A 14,817-nucleotide genomic window follows, 5' to 3' on the forward strand; every position below is an offset into this window, starting at 1 on the left:
TTTATTAATAGCCAGCCAATTACTTTTCCTACTAGCATTGTAGTAATAGATTTAACAAATCATATTCGAGGATAGATTAATGTCAATTGAAAATAAATTAAGAGGATTCTCTCAGCCTGTGTCCAGACACAGGAGTCAAGGGCAGTCGTTAGGTGACCTACTTTTGGAATACAACCTGAGGCGTTTGAATAAAAAGGTAACAGTCCTATTTATCAGCATCATTATGACTTGTGTATTCATAACATACACAGCTGCGCTATTCCAGAATGTTTATGTATAATTTAGCCAAGCTTAACCCAATTAGTTTATTTGACCTACTTTTACGGAGATTAAAACCACAAATTTTCAGACGCTATAAAATGTAAATTAACCTTAAGGCGCATGTTCAAAAGTAACTGACATTAATATTTTAAAAGTATTACATTTTTGTGATGGTACAGGATAGTAACAAATAAGTATTTTTATTTATGTACTATTAAGTATTAGGTATTCAATTCAATAATGATATATTAAAAGTCCAGTTATAAATTGGATTTTTACTTTATCTGAATACAGTATAACCATTTAAAAACAAAAAAAATGAGGCTCCAAATTTTCAATTGTACTGGAGTGAAAAGTATATATTTTACATACAGTGCATGTTTAAAATACTGTAAGACTACCATAAGTACATTGTTATGTATTTCCTTTTATTTTAATTAATATTTTTACAAATTATCTAAGTTAACTTTAATTCTTAGATTTTACTAAATTTTTATTTAATAGCGTTTTTAATAAATCTAGTAGAAAAGAGTAGTTTAAGTTTACCCAAAGGCCGCTAAATTTATTTTAACATAAAAGTTGTTATCACCATTAAGCTACATTGAAAAGAAAATTACTCATATTGAATTTTACGAAATATCAAAATGTATCGGTTCTGAGAAGTTTAAGAGTTTCTATAATGCATGACCTTGGTGCGTATGTGTTTAATTAAGAACGTTTTGAATATAGATTCCTAAGAGGGTCCTTAAATATATCGTAGTTGAAATTCGTTTTCATACAATAATGCCAAGATTTTCCCTAGAGAGTGTTACATTGAAAAGGCTTACATGTTCGTCATCAGTTACCCGCATCATGAAGATTTTCGCACTTCACGTTTAATGAGCGGCAAAAACTGAGACAGACGAATAATTAATGTAGGTTAAGTAATCAAATGCGTAATGCCATCGTTGTAGTCTAGACTATACTTATTGTACTAAAACACACAGAAGTAGCATTGAAGTACTGTAAGTATATCATGCTTACTAACTGCAAAGAAGCTCAGTGTTAAGTTACACTTATATACAGTTCATCGCCCTATTTAAAGCCTTTGTCTACAAACAATTTTTGTTGTTGCTTAATGCAGTATTATAGCTTGTTAAATGTGATTTTTATGTTATATCACATTTTGTAACATCTCGTTAAACCAGTTTCTTCATGAAATCTGGGCCTTAATGTCCTAAACATTTCTATAGGGAGACCTTGTAATATATTTACATGTATGTTGATACTGACGCCGGAGTTCCTAGTCTATCGCGACTTATGTTAATAACCATGTCTGCGATGTACTAAGAAATTTCTGCGATAAAGTCGATGTCAAGACTATCGCTGTATTAACATACATCACGTCATTACGCCACAACCTTTTACATTCAAATACATTTTCTATCGTGTTCATCATATTGCATTGCGTTATACAGACTCGTAGCACTAAATATGTCTGGAGAAAAACAAACATTTTATATGTAAAATGTGTCATACACAAATGTATTTTAATATTCCTAACAATGTTTATTTTAAAGATTCATTTGCTTATTAAATACTGATATTTCTTGATCTTTGTATTTCTTTGAATAATTAGTTTTAATACGTTAGAGTGTTGATGAGGAATAGTGTATTTTGAAAATACAGTGTAGCTTTTGTTTATTTATAGTGTCATCATCGTTAGTACTAAACTATTCACAGAATCCTACAATTGATATTTAACACTTTTATTTTTATCTTTTAATTGACCGTATAAAACTGAAAAGAAAAGACCTAAAAATATACTGAACATTGTTCATCCAAACACAGATCGACTTACGGTTTGACAATTTTATGGAATAAATTTGGTGATCGAAATTCACCTGCTGTTCCAAGTATTTAAAAACCTATTGTAATATAATGGTTTCGCTTCATGTTGATACTGATTTTAAAATTTGTTTTATTTATTTCTTAGTTTTTAGTTGTTAATTTTACGTATTACCAATACATAGCGTACACACGGCCTTGTGAAATAACATTAAATGGTAAAACAAGCTATCATATTTAAAGAAAGTTATAATAATAATAATATAGTAATGTTTTTACAAGTATTTTCTCATTGAAATTATGTATTTTGAGTACGCCGGTTAATGATTGAATGTATTATGTAAACGCATGCGCAAAGCCATTGTCGTATGCACGTTTTTCTCTTACTGATTAAATCCATAAATAGATGACCTTTTTGACCTTATTTCAAAGCTAGCCATCTTCCTGTGTTTTAACATTTTATCTTTTATCTATCTGTAAAAAAAACACAATTCTAAAACAGGTATTGATCAAACATTCTACAATTACCCCATAGTTTTTTATCGATTGACATTTAGGATTTGTGATTTTTATTTCAAAAAGAATCGCATTTTCACAATCTTGTATATTAGTATTATTATTGTATAAAATTTACTGGTAGTAAACAAACAGTTCAATGAAAAAAAAAATAATTATAACTATATTTTATAGATATTTTCTATTTCTTTAGAAAATTGTATTAACTCAAAAAGAGTAAACTACAATTATTGTTAATTGCTTTTAAATACTATCAGTTCTTTTACCTTTACAAAGTCAAATTTTGTTAAGATTTATTTATTTACTTATCAATTGATTCATTAATATTCTGGGTTTTTTCTGTCTTGAGATTACAAGTTATGAAATTGATATTTGTAAACTTTTTTGATGTTGATTTTCGAAAAAAATAAAGCTTTATGATATATTAAAACTATTGATAATGAATTCAAAATTCAGATTCACATTCAGCGATAATTTTCCAGCTGTGCTGTAAAACTATAGCTTAAAGAGAATGGTTATGTTTCACTCCCGCTTAAAAACCGTGACGTATTTGCGATCTCATGATCGGAGACCAAAAGCATTCATTTGTGTTTAATGCACCTGATCACACTGATAAAGCACTGTCTGATGATGGTCTAGACGCTTAACGCCCAGATAGCTTCCTACTTGCCGTATACAATATCACGCTGAAGTGAGTTCCGTAATATCTTCATAGCTTTATTCAACAATGTGCAGGTAGAATTCATTTGGTTTTTTTAATTAAAAAATGATTGTGTGTATAATTACCTCTTAATACACGAATGTATTTCATGAAATTTTAATAACACTGTATTTTCAGTAGTTTGTATACACTGATATTAAAATACAGATCATAAATTTGTTTTGTGAAAAATCTACAGTACTGGATACTAGATGTAAAGGGTTTCAATATTCAAGTTTAAACATAGTGAAATTACAGATGTTTTTTCCTTGTTTAAGCGGTTTTTTTCCCTGCGAATTTCAGAGCGCATGTGTGGTTAGATCATATTACTCATGCTTCATGTTTTCACATTTTATTCACAACTCTGAAAACGTAATTCTAACATCGTTTTGTTCGTTTATTTTTGTTCAATTTCATTATAAGGTAAAATCATTTCGGATTACTTTTATAGGGCATTATAGATAATAGAACTGGTAGAAATGATTCATAGTGATTTAGTCACATGAACATGTTTATTAAAAAAATACATCATGCTAGTTTTAACCAGTCTGTGCTTCCGACAAGTAGTTGGTGGAGAAATTCTCTTTCAGCCAAGCTTGATAGAAAGAACATTAGTGCGTTGTAAATAGTAAAGTAAGTGTAATACCGTAAATCTTCTAATTGTAACCCTGGGTTATTATTCCTTGTTTGTTTTTTAGGGTGGGTTAATATTAGAAGGGGGGTTACTATTAGAGTAGTGGGTTACTATTACTAATTTTAAATTAGGCACCTGAAAATAGTATCGCACCCCAACTTTTTCGGTCAGCAAATCGTAGCACAATAATAAAAAACAGTACTCAAAAACACTCAATCCTCCCCACTCCCGAGATCATCATGCAACGGCTGCATCATAAACGACCAGTCTTCATAAATGTCATTTTGTCAATAGTTTTTGTGACTCTAATATTAACCCCCATGGGTTAGTATTAGAGTAGTGGGTTATTATTATAGATTTACTTATTTTATAAGGTGGGTTACTATTAGAACAGTGGGGTGGGATGGGGTTTACTATTAGAATGTGGGTTACTATTAGAAGAGGGGGGGGGGGTTTACTATTAGAATGTGGGTTACTATTAGAAGAGGGGGGGGGGTTTACTATTAGAATGTGGGTTACTATTAGAAGAGGGGGGTGGGTTTACTATTAGAATGTGGGGTACTATTAGAAGAGTGGGGGGTTTACTATTAGAATGTTTGTTACTATTAGAAGAGTGGGGGTTACTATTAGAATGTGGGTTACTATTAGAAGAGGGGGGTTTACTATTAGAATGTGTGTTACTATTAGAAGAGTGGGGTGGGGGTTTACTATTAGAATGTGGGTTACTATTAGAAGAGGGGGGTTACTATTAGAATGTGGGTTACTATTAGAAGAGGGGGGGGGGTTACTAGTAGAATGTGGATTACTATTAGAATAGGGGGTGTTACTATTAGAATGTGGGTTACTATTAGAAGAGGGGGGGGTTTACTATTAGAATGTGGGTTACTATTAGAAGAGGGGGTTTACTATTAGAATGTGGGTTACTATTAGAAGGGGGGGGGGGGTTACTATTAGAATGTGGGTTACTATTAGAATAGGGGGTGTTACTATTAGAATGTGGTTTACTATTAGAAGAGGGTGGGGGGTTATATTTTTTTTGTATGTTTTTTATATCTAAATATAGCAAATTAGAAAAGCCTATGTAAATCTAGGCCTTTACTGTAACAAAGCTTTCTCTCATTTTGTATCCTTGACAATGAGGTTTATCAGCCCCACCTCCCACTACCCCCCTCTTTTGAAATTACAATCCAAAAGATAGGACATTATTATTTTACCATTTTTAGGCCCTGTCCCTTTACCCCCTCATATATATAATCCAGACTTATTTATTTGTATGAATAATAAATTATTTCAATAAAGTGTTTTTTTGGGGGGAAATATATATTTTATAGAATTATATTAAACAAATAATTATTCTCATTTTCATGGAACCAGTGATGCAAGGAGTATAGTGTAAAGTGAAGTTTTGAGTTAAAAAATATTTTTATAATAATGAACTAATTTATCTTGATATAATAACAAAAATTTTTTTATGAAACAAAAGAATTACAAATAATTTTGTTATATAACCATAAAAATAAACAGCCATAATGTTTTATATATTCCTAATTGTGATTAACATATAAAATATCATTAAAATGTGTTAAAAGTTTCTTGTTGAAAGATAATTTTTTTTTAAATAGATTTGTCAAATTATTTTTCTCGATAGAACCATGAAATTATTTTTAAATAAACTCATGAAAACTAATTTCTTCTGATAGAACCAATGATGCGAGTTAAAGTGTGTATTAAATGCAAAAGCGGAAATACAGCTTTCAAGTGAGTGACTCAGCGAGAGCTGCCGAGTATGGCTAACTTATTGTGTGTTGAAGCCATGCTGCATTAAAATATGAATGTCGTCTAATGATGTTTCAATTTTCTTTTTAGATTCTCTAACCATAATCGGTGTAATACTGTACATTATAACATATAAAATGAAAGCAGCATCATTAACTAAATAAAAGGTTTTATAATGCTTAAGTACTGTCTACACTATCAAACTAGTTTGACAAAAATAGTGTGATGTGGCCAAATATGGTAGTGATATGCCTAAATCATGGAGTAAAGAATAAGAGGAGACACAACTTGAATAGTTCAATCAGTTCACCGTATTTACCGCTTCCTTAAGGCTATGCTTGTAATGAGTATTTAATAGGTGCTAAACACTGCCGTTACGTAACCCAATTAGCAAAGATTACAATGTTTACTGCCCGCGGTCAATTTTGGTGTAAGTACACATGCGTATTAGGACGTCACAATACTCTTCCTAGGCGATGTGCGTTCAAGCGTAAAAGGTGTACTATACTGTTTGTAGACCTACTGAACTTGTATTCCGACCTTGTTTATTAATTTTTATAAAAAGCAGCGCTATTCTACTGGATATCTTTTATTAATAAATTAATAATACGAGTTTTATACGGCACCAATAAAGGAATTATATGTATATGGTTTACTGTGTACTAAATGTTGGTAATTTCTCCAGACAACTTATCATGAATCATGATGGATTAATGGGTTTAATAAGGACCAGTGGTGGTGCCAGCGTGGGGGCTACGGGGGCTGTATCACCTCGTCGGAGAGCCTATCTCCCCACCCCCACTCCCCTGTCTGGGAAACGCGAGTACTTTTCGTCGGGGAATATGATATACAGTAAAAATCATTCGCGTTCACTTCGTTTAACTTCAGCGCCTAGAAAAACCGCGACGTTCCATTTTTTTAGTACGTCGGAGCGGAGGGCTATTGCACTTTATATGCATGCATATTGCCAGCGATCTAATAAACAATGAATAGGTACGCACTTGTCTGGCGGTTCCCCTTTGTACGAATTGTTTAACATTGGGCCTGCTCCATTGCGGTTTACGTGTGATATCATGTTCCATCCAGGGACCAGAATGTGTACTGTACTAGTTACTTTCCAGGCGAAGTTTACAGCCGCCGCAGTCGTGTACTGTGTATCGACGTACGCAATACAGCAAACGGGTACGAATAATGTTGGCGATCTATTGTTCGTATGTCCGATTTTTTAATTTTACGATTAACCGCTAGGCCTATGTACCGAACTGCACATAATCCTTTTAAACAATGGCTTATAATTACAAATAAGCATAGACTATATTTGTAATAATTTTTAACCAACACATATAATTTGTAGTTGTTGTTACGAGTTGATACTTATGAATATTCTCGTAGTACCATTTTATACCATATTTTATAATAACGACTATCCGAAAACTATTTTCTTCTTTAATAAAATATTACTACTATTTCTAACGTTATTACAATTATTAATATATTAATATAGACCTACATACAAAAAAACCTATTGCTATTATTATTGATATTGTTTATTATTACTATAGGCGCGCCTATGCCTGAACCTATTAGGCCTACCGGTTACGGTATGCAATAAATATGTCCATCATTATGGGATTAAATATTATCCTTATTTAGGCTATTTATTAAATAATAATATATTACGAACTGAGGCCTACTAATTTATGTAGTAGGCCTATGTGTAGCCACTCGTTAAACGATATATAATTTAGTTCTACAATTTCAACTCTAAGTATGTGATCGTAAAAATCATATATTTTATGATATTAATATCATAAATAATTTAATTATACAATATCAGACTAAAGTAGAAGAATTTTAGTTTTGCTAAACGGTCATAATATAGACTGAAACATAAATTAAATGTCATATACAGTAATAAAAATAAGAAATTGTGTCGTTGGAATTCTAATATACGTATATTTTTGAATATTCATGAGAACAAATTATATAATTTTTTTCATGCGCGCATTTGCGCGCACTAAAATATGATTTTAAAATAAGTTGGAGTCTTTAATATGCTACAAAATGCACTAGGGTTCGTAAATTAAAAAGTTGCTTAAACGGTAAAATTTCGATTTACCAAATGATACGTCTATGGCTTGATAAAAAATATGATTAATTTGTTAGCTGGTATAAAAACTGCGATATCTCCGTGAAAATTTACTCGATTTTTAAACGGTTTTTTCGAGAAAAAAGCTCAAAGAACAATGAACAACTGCACAACGGTCATGCATCACTATGATGTATTAGAAACTACTGCGCAGCCTCTGTTTACTTTTCTTGTCACCGATGTCATGCCTGGCTTCTTCCTTAATTAGGGTGTTACGTAATCAGAGCCGACTCTGCAGCGAGCTGCACGGGTAAACAGGATGTTCTTCAAAGGATCGTTATGGGAAGTTTATTACCCTATGCTTAAGCACTACCGCACAGCGTGATACTAATTGGATTAACTGGATAGCTAGGCCGTGTTGTGCCTCCTCTTATTCTTTACTCCATGGCCTAAATATGGTAGTGATATGACATCACCATGTCCATATATGGCCACATCACATATTTTGTCATAAAGTTTGATAGTGTAGACAGAGCTTTAGTTTCTTCCTTCATTGGATTATTATGTTGTTCTCTTGATGGTGATAACAAAATAAGCGTTGAAAATGAATTTTGTGTATAAACATTCTTCATCATGATGTAATGAGTCATGAGTAACTTGTTCACACTGTTAATAATAACCTTTTCAAATAAACCAACAATTAAATAAAATATTCTCCATTGTTATTTCAAGATTGCTTAAACTAAGATTGTTTAACTAATACTATTACTAATACTATTATGGTATAACTTTCTTCATCATGAGTAACTTGTTCACATTGTTAATCATACTGTACTAGTAGTACAGTGTTGGTTTAAACTTTCTTCATCATAAGGAACTTGTTCATATTTTTAATCATACTGTACTAGTATAGTGTTGGTTTAACATTTTTTTGTATCATACTTGTTCACTTTGTTAATCATACCGTACTAGTACAGTGTTGGTATAAACTTTCTTCATCATGAGTAACTTGTTCACACTTTTTATCATGACCATTTCATACCGACACCATTTGATAATAACATTTCTTCATTCTTATGTCTAAATTGAATTGTTTTAGTAAAGTTAACAGTTTTAGAAAGTTGTGTGAACTTAAATTAATAAAAGTTTCATAAACTGAACTGAAGAAATGAAGATATCTAATAGTATTATGTCTAGATTACATTGTTTATAGTTGTATGGATTGTATTCGAAATATGGATTATATCATGATTGTATTCTACGGTTTACAATTTTTTTTTAAAGAAGGATTTATGTTATTGTTATGTCTGTCTTAAAATATTATAGATGAAAATGGATACATTTATTATTAAACAATTTTATCCTGTAGTATTAATTCCATTAATTTGATACATGTTTTGTACATGGTGGGCGTAGATTCCAAAACTTGATAATGTACCAGTACAGTACCATGTACAGTGGTCTTTCTATTATAATATTTGTTATTGTCCAGAATATGTTAAAGACTTACTTCAATGGTTATGGTTGGCTAGGCCGTACATTCTAATTTTAGTAAACTTGACCTACGCATATTATTCCATTGGTCATCACTAAGAATCCATCAATCCACTTTTGAGAGTTCCAAGGTCATATGTTGTCGCAATCAGATCAGAAATGACCGCCCAGGAATTATGTTACATACATCAACATATCAAGGATATCCAAGTACATTACGATTTTTTTCTGCGATACTAAAAAAAAGTGTTTAGGAAATTAAAAGAATAAGAAAATATGAGTGTGAATTGACTAGTAAATCAAATTATTTCACATCCTTTTATTGGTTTGTATTGTGGTCTGCAAAATCCCCCTTTTTTTTACAAAAGATTATCTTATTTAAATGCGGTATAGCACAAACAATATTTACAGAGATTGTACAATGTGTACAAATTCAGACATACTTCACAAAACAATGTTATCCTGGTATTTGTTTTGAGAAACTATGGTATTCTGTTGTGGATGATACTGTTTTTTGTTCAGATGGGGAATGTTTTTGTGATGAAAAATGATATGGTTGTCTGTTGCTGGAATGTGGTTTTGCATACTTTTTCAGCTTAAGTATGTTATGTCCGTCTAGTGATTGTTATGTTTGTACAGACTGTATGGAAATTATGTATACTCTGGTATAAATTCACCTCTCTCCTCTTCTCCCTTTCCTCTTCCCTTCTCCCCTCTTCCCTTCCTCTCTTTCACCTCCCCTCTTCCTCTCCCCTCCCTTACCATGAACATGAAAGTATGTAGTGATACCTGATAGGACCCCTATATGCTATATTTTGGCTTACTGCCAACTTGGAATTTGTCAAAAAAGCTTTTACTTCAGTGAGTCAAACATAGAAACATATTATTTATATGTTATCCCTACAGTAGGTATATGTACAGCTGGCACATGATGTCATGGATTTATTTCTTTCTTTTATTTATTTTATTCAGTTCACAACCAACAGCAATGAAAACCGCCACTAGATTTATTCAACAACTAGGTTCACAGTCAATGTTTATTATCAACAATTGACAACATTTGATGTGAAATCTTCAGCATTATCATATGATAGATAATGATGTCTTTTTTTATGATTCTTTATCGTGAGCAAGTGTTCACATTGTTAAACATGACCTATGTGATGGTATCTTATAAATGTACTGTGACGACTAGTATGTTAATTGTTATGTCTACAAATTGCATGTTTACATTTTCTTGATATTCACAAGTATTTACAACTGATAACATATCTGGTAACAATGATTACGAAATTATCATCATAGGTCTACAGTTTACTTTTTTGTTGGAATAGGAAACGTCTGAAAACTCTTATTGACAGTTTCAAACGTTGTAACAAAAAAATGACAGGGTCTTAATGCCCATGCTAGTACTTCCCTCATATTCAAAATGTATTTGATATGCTTTAGTAATAGACTATGTGTATATGTTGTGATTACAAATGGAGTCAATGGTGCGTAATAACTGTTGAATATACTTATATAGCATAGAGTATACAACAAGACAAGCTATTGTGCTTGAGAGCTATGTAAAACTACCGATGACTTATTATTGCTTTCAATTCAGCTGTTGTCAAAGCACTTGGTCTTTGGCTCGTAGAACAAGTCTCGTCTATATCGTTTCTGTTCAGCCAATCAGTGAAGCTTGAGGCATTCAGTAGTTAATGCTATGTCTATGCTCCGAAAGGGCACATACAGCTGAAGAAACACATGCCGTCCGACGTATCACAAAAACAATGGTTTTACTCTGTCCCAATCGTGTTACCTACTGTAGACGTTAACTCGGTTAGCGTTCTTTTATTTGAAAGGTAAGTGAATTTGGACCATTCAAACCTAAGGTGCGATGTCGACCAAGGTCTTGTTAATTTGAGGTTAGAAGTTCATGTGGCCTTTAGGGAGGAAATATATCTCCAAGTGATTAAAATCTTCAAACAGTAAGTTATCTACCTTACCAGTTTACCTGCCAAGTTTTTTTTTATGTTGTTATATAATTTTGAGAAAGGTACTATTTATTTGTTATTGTCTTTACACAAATAAAGTTTATTCTTATTGATGATTTTTTTTATTACCAGGTTCTTAAGTGGGTAATATAACACTTTACCCAAATTGACCCTTGTTGACCTTTGATGAAAAATCAATTGACGTTAATTATGTTATAAAGAATTGCAATCCAATTTTCAATGTCACGAAAGTTGCTCTTATAAAAATCAACGAACCCAAATTGGCAATAAATAGGCCTATATAATTCTTTACAGTAATGAAAGCTAGGAATGGTTGTTGAAATTTAGTAGGTCTACACAGTTAATGAAATTTCCAAGCATACAATTGTAGGAATTGGTTTGTAAATGTTAAAATGAACCTTAAAAATACATTTGCCTGTGCTTATTGATTGGCTTTGTTTCTATCATGAAATAATTACTGTCATTGTGTCAAGGAATTTCCAAATATCTTTTTGTTTTTTGACAATGAAAGTTTAAATAACAATTACCGATTATAGATGTCATGATGCATTGTTTACATGAAACACAAAATAGCACTTTGGACTGTGTTGTGGTTGTGGGTATGGTGTGCAATCAACACCAATTCCATTGCACAAGAACCTTAAGCTCTGTCTACAATTTGCCAAACTAGTTTGACAAAAAAGTGATGTGTCCAAATATGATAGTGTTATGCCCAAATATGGTGGTGATATGACATCATCGTGTCTATATCTGGGCACGTCACATTTGTTGTCACATAAAGTTTGATATAGTGTAGACAATTGACTTTGTAGAAGCACAGACATTCTGTGGTTGAGGACACTGGAAATAATACTAGACGGATGCTATAGCCCTTTTCTCACAGAACTGTATCCCAGGATTATATACAGGTAATATTATTACCATGCCAGTATGGTTTTCCGTCAGGATGGGCCAGACCTGCCAAAGACCCATCACTAGGTATATTCCCAGCAATGCAAGATGGACATTATGTGAGAACGAAAGCCATCATATCCTTGGTGACGTCGTCTTAAGCAATCAAGTGTTTAAATGCCTTTGCCGCAATCTTTTCACACTACAATCAAATGTTGACTATATATGGTACATACACCTATGTATATGTATAAACAGAAAATAAGAACTACAATATTTAGTAACGGTATATGGCACCCTCAATTAATATCATTTTGAGGGACATTATTGGACAGATATATCTCAACCTTTTCTCATTGAATGTCGGTATACTGGTTATATTCTTGAATAGTCTTGATGTAGTGAGCAGTTATGTGGATGACGGCATGTAACTCGGCACGTCTGTGAGGAAAGGGCTTAGGTGAGACATTGTTTGTCAGACAAGGTGGATAAATCTATTTCCTGGTTGTTGATTAAATAATATGCAATGTTCCCCTAAACCATTCCTAAGTTATATTTTCCTTATTTTCTTTTTTAAACTGAAAGAACATCAGACAAAATGTTTGATTACACCATAAACAAAACAAACAGCAATTAAAATCAATAAAAATCAATAATGACAAATGTAGTTATTTTACATAATCATGACAATTAATAAAAGGCTGTGTGAAACTTTGTTTCGTCAAATCATAAACATTTTATCATTGTGGAATTAAATGCTTTGAAATTAATAGTCTGAGAACAAAAAAGAGACAATTAAAAAGAACTCTTTGGAAACCATACTAGTATCATTAGGTGATCTTAACAACCAACCCTTTTCCTGTTAGATGATTGTTATCATTTTCGTCTGTCTAGACACACTATTTAATTGCCTTCCATTTGACTGTAGCGATCAAATACACTATTGTTCTGTCTACACTCCACGGTTAATTACTCAGTACATGAAATGATTCTATTAAGTATGACGCTCACATTGCGTGCACACAGAAGCAAGCAACGCCTCGGTGAAGTACACGCCAGTGTTGTCTTCTACACAGCTATTTCAAAGATTTTTGTTTAACCTAAAACTTTAGTTCTGATTTCTTTGAACAGGAATTCATTATGTGCTACGAATTAGTTATTTTAGGATCAAAATGTGAAATGAAGTGACTTCTAGCGTAATAAAACAAATATTACTTTTGGTAAAGTATGTATTACTTTCTCTAGTACAGTTGTATTTTTGAGATCATAACATTGTTGTAGAGCGATTGATTATATTTTGAATACAGTTAATTTTTGTCTAAGTTTCACAAAACATCAGCCGCGTTATGACGCACAGAATAATTTCAACGTACATAACATTTTCGCTATAATGTGTTCATCATTAATTCACTCATTGTAATGACTAAATGTTTTATTTCAACTTGAACCGACAAGCACTTGCCAGGTTAATAAGAAACTCATCGATTTTGTCTGATGATGATGTTTTATTATTACACAATCATGACCTTTCGTGACTATTTTGCGCTGAGAACAGCCATTTATTTCTTGATGTGGTAATCGGATATTCATTCTACCTCTTACACTGAATAAGAAACATTATAATTGTGTTAATGTTCTATATTCATCGTTCTTAAATGCTACTAATTGGTTAATAGTATACAAACATGATTGTCTGCTTTTAGATTATGTGTTTATACAGTAGTTTAAAATCTCTGTAATTATTTAACCCATTTTTTTCACCTAGGGTTCAATATACGAAGAACATTGTATATGAACGTCTGTTTATTTGACCATGACAATTTCTGTACGTTGTCTTTAGTCCTACCTTAGTAAAAATCTTGCATTATGTAATGAATTTTTTTAATTTTCAGATAAGCCAACAGTAGTAAAAGAAAACCAGCAATTTGATTTTATTATCATCTGGATTCTCGCACCTACTTGCTTGACGTTATTTTTGTTGGTGGTATGTTGTGTAGTCATGTTTAGTTATAATAATCGACCTAGACGAGGAGACCAACGACATCATCAAGTCTACGTACCAAGCCCAGTGGGCAACCAAACACCGCCTGTGGTAAGTACACTTCACCTGCTTAGATTACCCTCTTTTTATTTCATGTCAAAATTAATTTTTGTGGTTACGTAAAATGAAAATGAAAGAACTTGGAATCATTTGGTTTCTCTGAAATCTAATAACTTTCCATGAATTATATAGATCATTTTTGTAGGTTGTTTTGCTCTAGAATTGGAATAATTTGGTGAATTGATGCTCACCCTAGTCTGACGCAAATTTACATTTTGAGTATATTGTGAAAAAAATTGCAAATAATTGTTGGCTAGGATTGAACCCATGGCCTCTAGATCACTAGCCTGGTGTTGATATCTCTACTTATTCTTAAAAAAGTTATGCATCTTAAAAAGTTCTTTGCACTACAGCACTTTTTTCCTAGTGAGGAAGTATATTGAAAATTCACTAAAAATTATAAACCTAGACTTCCTCTTTGAGATAAAAAAAAACTTCTAAAGCCTACCAACATTTATCCGAGCATTGACTCAAAAACTTGCGTGTTTATTGCTAATAAAATATTCATAATTAAATTTTGCTATATGA

The 14,817-nt window shown here is 32.0% G+C and overlaps 2 protein-coding genes across 2 annotated transcripts in view; both read left to right on the forward strand.

Moving 5' to 3' along the window:
• LOC144850692 (chromosome transmission fidelity protein 8 homolog) overlaps nt 1–14,817 on the forward strand; it is a 119,149-nt gene that overhangs the window by 65,684 nt on the left and 38,648 nt on the right. The window lies entirely within an intron of this gene.
• LOC144849591 (uncharacterized) overlaps nt 1–14,817 on the forward strand; it is a 48,952-nt gene that overhangs the window by 30,363 nt on the left and 3,772 nt on the right. Inside the window, exon 5 of the mRNA XM_078706550.1 lies at nt 14,081–14,280. Coding sequence (XP_078562676.1) covers nt 14,081–14,280 — 200 coding nt within the window. The remainder of the gene's footprint in view (nt 1–14,080; nt 14,281–14,817) is intronic.

This window comes from Antedon bifida, chromosome 8 (genome assembly GCF_963402885.1).
Source record: "Antedon bifida chromosome 8, ecAntBifi1.1, whole genome shotgun sequence".
Classification (NCBI taxonomy): Eukaryota; Metazoa; Echinodermata; class Crinoidea; order Comatulida; family Antedonidae; genus Antedon; species Antedon bifida.